Raw genomic sequence first — 6,992 nt, 5'->3', positions numbered from 1 at the left:
CAGCTGGAGTGAAATGTAACATTAAATTTTGGCAAATGCCTATGTATAAAATCACTGAGTCACTTCATTCAAAGCACAGCTGGAATTGACACCACCACAATAAAAAGGAGCTCTTTTTAATGCTTCACATCAAAAATATAGTGAAGCCTGCTCAGTGTTTTTAAATTAGGAATCAGACACTTAAACACACATTTTGAAGCAGGGCTCAGCACAACGCAGTCTTTTGTGTGTCGCCTTTTTTTTTATTTTTCTGCAATGCAAAAGAAGACAAGCAGAGAAACTTTTCGAAGAGACTCACAGAAAAACTATGAAGGCAAAACCCAACCATTAAAGAGAAGCCTGTGTCTGCAGCTCTGTTTGGTGCCACTGGATTCAGCAAACAAGGCTTATCTTGTGTAATATCATGGATGCTCAATTCAGAGTGCATCTGTTGTTGCTGTAAGTCAGTCACCAACAAGTTCTCCCTGCAAAAAACCCTCCATCTCCACTCAGGTTTAAATGAACATTGCAAGCTACTGTAATTCTGTGGTGTTGGTAAATCCTTTTTCCTTCCATAACATCCTGTCCCAGACCTTAAAGTGCATATGCCAATTTGGTTCAAGTTTTATAATCTGGAATGTTCCACAGTGCCTCTTCAAAAACAGTGACGGATTAATTGTGCCTTCCCTCAGTAATGGCAAGTCTGAAAAAACCTTGTTCTGAATCTATTATTTATGTTGTATGCAGCAATATCTTACCTATCTCATTCTGGACTCTGGAATATACTGCAGGCCAGCTAATCTTTACCTACCTGAACCTCCTAGGAAGGGCAGTGGGAGGTTTTGACACATAGCAAAACATAGCTGGCCTAAAAATCAGTGAAGAGAAACCATGGAATGCTTTCACAAGGACTCCATGGGACCCAATATGTTCATTTTGAAACCCAAAATGCCTGGTTTAGATCTTAAACGTTGCTTCAAATATGCATGGGTGAAAGCTGTAATCAAGGGGAAATGCAGCACCAATAATAGCACATTATTAAAAGTCAGCAATCCTCAATTGTCAGCACTGTAACAACTGAGTGTCTGATTATTTCTACCTGCTCCTCCCATACACCAAATTTCCTCAATACTGACAAAGTGCATGTACTAATCATAGACTCTGAATGCTGAATTAAGCAGAAAAAGAAAAAAATATATATAAATTAGGTTGGTATTTCTTGAGGGCATCAGTAGAAAACACCGATTTCAAATAATTTTGATTAGAAAATTTTACTTCACAATCCTTTTCCAGATCACAGATATTCATAATTAAAAAGTGTATGGAATTGATGTCATGTCAGCTGTTTTGCCATCAGCATCACAGAGAAAGAAGAAACAACAAAATATGATGCAGAATTCACTCTCCCAATGATTGTCATTGAACTATTACATTAGTAAACATTCACAGTATGAAGTCTCTTTCAATATATCTCCAGCATATAAAGTAGTGCAAAAAAGCATTCCAGTCATTTTGCCTTTGCAGTCAGACCAGGTTTAACAATTCTCTTACTTCATTTCTTTCATTATTAGACAACAAATGCTGCAATGCCTCCAAAGAGAGTTATAAAAATAAACAATTTCTGGAGGGTCAACAGCCGTTCCAAAGTAAATTTCCAGTTAAAAACAAGCATTATAGATTTCAAGAAAAAAAAAAATTTAGATCTATCTTCTGTAGAATATCTTTTTACAATAAATTTACCATTTGAAAAACAATGACTATGGTATCCAATGATTTATGGTAGCTGCTATTAAAGCACTGATAAATAGATAAATGACTACCAAACTTCATTGTTTCTTACATAGTAAATACCTCTGAATGCCAACTTTTACCACAGAGCTGTTTTTAGTGATGTCGACAGTTCATGCACCCACTTTAAAACTGACTTGGTTTTAATAAATTTTTCAGCCTCATGTGCAAAACACTTGCATTCTAATAAAAATATAAAGTCTGAAAATTTATCAGATCTAGCAATCCTTTCCTCAAGTTGTACCACTTACTTGATATGTAATACATGTTCAGCAATGCTTTTTATTCCTATTTAACCATTAAATGGCATACTACTGTATGCTGCAGACTCTTGTTTGCATATTTCGTTATTTTCACTGCACTCTTTAATGCATAAATATATTTGGAAACGCTCAAAACTACACATCAGTTTCCACAGAATTTGAATTTACACAGTTTTTCTTCTCTGACTCACTGCTATTCCCCGTGTCCTGACTTTTAGTCTCCTTTACACAAAGAGATTCTTTAACTCCTTCTTCCATCTCCAAATACTCTGATTTATCCTCTGTGGACGAAGATGATGCGCTCCTAAATTTCTTCAGTAAATTTGTAGGGAGGTAAGGGCAACTGACAGCATTTTGCATCATCTGCGTGTGCTCTTCGTTCTCAGTTTCTCTGTGGTAGAAATAGTTAAAATTGGAGACAATCACTGGCACTGGTAAAGCAATGGTTAACACTCCTGCAATGGCACACAGGGACCCTACTATCTTCCCGCCCACGGTGATGGGTTTCATGTCCCCATAACCGACCGTAGTCATGGTCACTACGGCCCACCAAAAGGCATCCGGGATGCTTTGAAAATGGGTGGCAGGCTCGTCAGCTTCTGCAAAGTAAACAGCACTGGAAAACAAAATGACTCCGATAAAAAGGAAGAAGATGAGGAGGCCAAGTTCCCTCATGCTGGCCCTGAGCGTGTGACCCAGGATCTGCAAACCCTTGGAGTGCCTGGAGAGCTTGAAGATGCGAAACACCCTGACCAGACGGATGATCCTCAGGATGGCAAAGGACATGGCCTGCTGGCTGCCCTGCTCCTGCGCCAGGTCCGTGCCCAGGGTGATGAAGTAAGGCAAGATGGACACAATGTCTATGATGTTCATGACGTTCTTGAAGAAGTGTGCTTTGCTGGGACACGCAAAGCAGCGCACTGTAAACTCAAAGGAGAACCAGATGATGCACACGGTCTCTACAATGAAAAAAGGGTCATTGAAGATGGTGTGCTCCCCGGCGTCCAGGCGGAGAGACTCGTTGGAAAGCCCCTTCCCTAAGCTCAGGGACATGACGAATTCCTTGTCATCTCTGAACTCTGGTAAAGTCTCCAGACAAAAGATGACGATGGAGATCAAGATGACCAAGACAGAGACAATGGCGATGCCTCTGGCTGGACTGGAGCTTTCCGGGTACTCAAACAGCAGCCAAACCTGCCTCTTAAACTCATTCTCCGGCAAAACCTTTTCCTCTTCCTCCTTGACAAAACCTTCATCCTCCCTGAACTTGAGCATGGCCTCCTCCCCAAGCTGGTAGAATTTCACCTCCTCAGAGAAGATGTCAAAGGGCACATTGACCGGCCTCTTCAGCCGCCCACCGCTCTGGTAGTAGTACAGGATGGCGTCAAAGCTGGGCCGGTTCCTGTCGAAGAAGTACTCGTTCCTGAGAGGATCAAAGTACCTGCCCCGCTTGGCTGGGTCCCCCAGCAGGGTCTCCGGGAACTGAGCCAAGGTCTTCAGCTGGGTCTCGAAGCGCAGCCCCGACACGTTGATCACCACGCGCTCGCAGCACTCGTACTCGCTGTAGCGGACGGAGCTGTAACCCCCGGGGCCTCCCCCGTCATCGGGCGGCTGGTCCGAGTAGGAAAACTCATCCTCCCCATAGTCATCGCTGTAGTAGAGCTTCCCTTCCTCCTCGTCGTCTTCATCCTCCTCTTCGTCCTCCTCCTCCTCCTCGCTCAAGTCCTTCAGTATCCTCTCCTCGGAACCACTGAGCGGCAGCAGCTCGGAGCAGGGGAAGGAGGCCCCACACTCCCTGCTGCCCAGGTGGTGGCTCCTCTTCTTGCCCTTCTTCCTCCTCTTGCCGCTCTGCCGGCGGGGCAGGCCGCGCGAGGAGGAGGCCCCGCGGGCCTGCTCCTGGTGGTAGTGGTGGTAGGGCCCCCCTCCGCCCGCCGCCCCACCTTCCACCGCCGCCGTGGCCGCCGCCACGGCCGCCGCCGCCGCCGCCCGGGACTGGGCCAGCCGCTCCCGCTCGCGGGCCCGCGCCTGGGCCGCGTATCCGTAGGGCATGTGGGTGTTGCAGCCGGAGCTGTCGGCGCTCACCATGGCGACCTCCATCCTGCAAGTCTTGTTTTGGTTTGTGGGCGCTCGCCCTGACGAGGTTTTGGGCTATTTACAGCGGGACTTTCCAAGCTGGGAAGTTCAAAGCCATCTGCGTTCGGAGGGCGGTCACCTGCGCGTCGAGCGGGGCAATGTGGTTGTAGCACTGAATCTGCACTTTGGAAAACTACAGAGCCACATCCTCCTGTTCTCTGGAAGGTTTGACACAAACTACTGCTTTGCTAATGAGAAAAGATGAAATTCTCAGATTGGACCAGAGAACAGCTGCGACCTTGTTCTTCCATCCACCAAGCCCCTTTATTTTAATTTATCTCCTGCAGCCATCACAGCTGTACCTGATCAGAATCATGACTGCCTCGCAGGCTATAAAGGCTGCATTCCTCAGAGAAAAAAAAATATATGCAAACCAAAGAGTACCTGTTCTCCACAGATGGTTTTAGCTCATCATTGAAACCAAATGCAAATAGTCTCTTTCCTCATAATTTGTTCCCGGTAATGCTTTGGCCTAGCACACTTACTGTTTAATGTCATTTCTTGGAGAGCTGAAGTTAATTCCAGCCATCGCTTCATTTACACAGTGAGGAGGTCTTTGCAAATCCTTTCTTCAGCCTGTCAACAATGCCTCAAACCTGGGAGCAGCACCCAGGGCATCAGCAGCAGCGATAAGAGGAGGAGGAGGCGATGGAGGAGGAGGAGGAGATGAAGACTGAGAAACTGGCTCTGAGGTCCCCATAGGACACAAGGGAGTGGATGGGTCACCCTTTGGTTATGGTCATGCAGAAGAAGCACTTAACCTGAGGCACATGCACAAACACACAAAAATAAACAAAACAAAAAGGGAAAAGATTGGATTGTTTTCCTAAAAGGTCACACCGATCAAATGAAACTGTGTCATCTATTACCATGGCATTCAAATCTTCTCCTGCCCACACTATTCACACTTCTACATTACACACACGCCCACATCACATGCACAGAGATTTTGAACGACTCCGTGGGTAAGGATGTGGGTGGGTATGTCACATATATATGGAGACAGATACAAAATCCCCACCCATATAAGCACTTGCATCCATACACAAACATATGCATGCTCCTGAAACACCAACACACATAAACACTAATAAAAATACTGCAACACACAATGCATTCAGGTCTTTGAGCACATATGTGAGAGATACACCTACATATATCCACATGAAACGTTAAAGAATAAATGTATCTAGACAAACATCTTCTGTTGTATTTGCAGAAACACATCGGATGCTGGCATGTTACATTTTAACCTACAGCAGAATTGTGTTTCGATCACAATGAACATCTCGCTGGATTTAATTTGGAAACGGGCACGTACAACGCTCAGCCAAGTGAAAACACCGTGATATGTCAAGAAAACAACTGCAGGTGCACTGAAGCAACATCTACATGCGAGCACACACACCAAAAAATACACAGCCCCTCACACCCCCCTTTGAAACAGAAACCTCATCTATAGCCACATCTATTAACGCACGAGAGAAGGTGAACACGAACTATTAAATGACGCTATTTTTGAAACCGTACCTACGTGCCATGCAGAAGACGACCCTACAAACGCCGTTATACTTACTGATCCTAGGCAGAGAAATAGCAGCGCTGTTCCCGCTGGTGTAAGGACCGGGTGACAGCGGTGCCGAGGGGCTGTGCCGGCTGATCCACACTCGCAGGTGCCTGCGGTCAGTGCGCACCACAGGTTGGCCACTTTTTTCTGTCCCTTCCAGCCGGATGCCGGGGCAGCGAGCCGGGGAGGCGGCGGGGCTGGGCGCACCGGGCACCGCCGCAGCCGCTCCCGCTCGCCTCGGCATTGGCCACAAGGCAACAACGAGCGAGGCTCTCGTCCCCACGGGGAAAACGAAGGCGCTGTGCGTGTGCTTGTCGTGTGCAGGGGCAGGCGCGATCGCCGCTCTCCGCAAGCCCGGCTCTGGCGGCAGGTCTGTCAATAAATCAGCGCTGGCTGATCCGTGCGCGGATCCGGGCTCCGGCGGGGCTGGCTGCGAGCGGCGCCTGCCCCCGCCACGTCCGGGGCTCAGCCGGCTGCCGCCCGCTCCATCCACTTGTTGGGTGGTCCCAGCCCGGGGGGACGCGGCCGAGGAGCCGCCGGCCGGAGCGCGGAGAGCGGAGGGCGGGCGGGCGCTGCTGGCGGCCGGGGGAGCCGGGAGATGATGGGAGGTGGGAGCGGGGCAGCCCGCGGCACCGCGCCCCCGGCGCTCCGAGCTGGCCCTGTTGCTCCGGAGCCGCCGCCCGCAGCCGCTGCCGCCGCTCCCGGCCCGCCGCCGGCCCCTGGCGGCCGCCGCCCGCACTGCGCCGCGCACGGCTCGGCTCGGCACGGCTCGGCTGCTGCCCCCGCCTCGCCCCCCGAGCGCTGCTAACGCCGCACTTATCGGAGTCGCTGTGCCCGCGCTGTCCGCCCGGAGCGATGCTGCCAAGCCAAGCCAGCTCCCCTGGGCGTGCCCTGAAGGAAGCGAAACGCTTGGGTTGAGGGTCGCTCCGATCCGGGTTCCAATAAATTCCAACAGATTCCAAAGCCAAGCTCGGATCAGCTTTCCCAGAAGGAGAGAAGAGGTGGCCGCACCTGCGCGCCGCTGCCTCGCCCGGCCCCGTGCCCCTCGGCAGGACGAGCCAGCATTCCCTCTGCTCCTGCAGCCATCTCGCAAATGAAGCCAAATGAACTTTCAGCCCTAATTCTGCACCTGAACAGAAAGCCGGTCCTAGTTCATGGCTAGAGGGTGTGTTTGGCAGAGTTAACACCTCAAATGGCTGCAACCAATTCCCTCTCCCAGCTGCAGCACGAGCAGGGCATAGACTGCCTGCTCCTTCTGCACC

At 49.5% G+C, this 6,992-nt stretch overlaps 1 protein-coding gene across 1 annotated transcript; it reads right to left on the bottom strand.

Moving 5' to 3' along the window:
• Window positions 1-221: 221 nt before the first annotated feature.
• Window positions 222-6,197, bottom strand: KCNA4 (potassium voltage-gated channel subfamily A member 4). Its single transcript, XM_066551898.1, has 2 exons — window positions 5,740-6,197; window positions 222-4,924 (listed from the first exon to the last, which is right to left on the bottom strand). Exon 2 carries the CDS (start codon window positions 4,125-4,127, stop codon window positions 2,166-2,168), a length of 1,962 nt encoding a protein of 653 aa, XP_066407995.1. The 5' UTR covers window positions 4,128-4,924; window positions 5,740-6,197; the 3' UTR covers window positions 222-2,165.
• Window positions 6,198-6,992: the final 795 nt, after the last annotated feature.

The sequence above is a fragment of the Molothrus aeneus genome, chromosome 6 (assembly GCF_037042795.1).
Source record: "Molothrus aeneus isolate 106 chromosome 6, BPBGC_Maene_1.0, whole genome shotgun sequence".
Taxonomy (NCBI): domain Eukaryota; kingdom Metazoa; phylum Chordata; class Aves; order Passeriformes; family Icteridae; genus Molothrus; species Molothrus aeneus.
Note: the sequence above shows the minus strand (reverse complement) of the source record. Positions and strands in the feature narration are given on the sequence as shown.

Excerpts from the sequence above, each read along its gene's own strand:
- KCNA4 (XM_066551898.1), bottom strand. The coding sequence starts at position 4,127 with ATGGAGGTCGCCATGGTGAGCGCCGACAGCTCCGGCTGCAACACCCAC.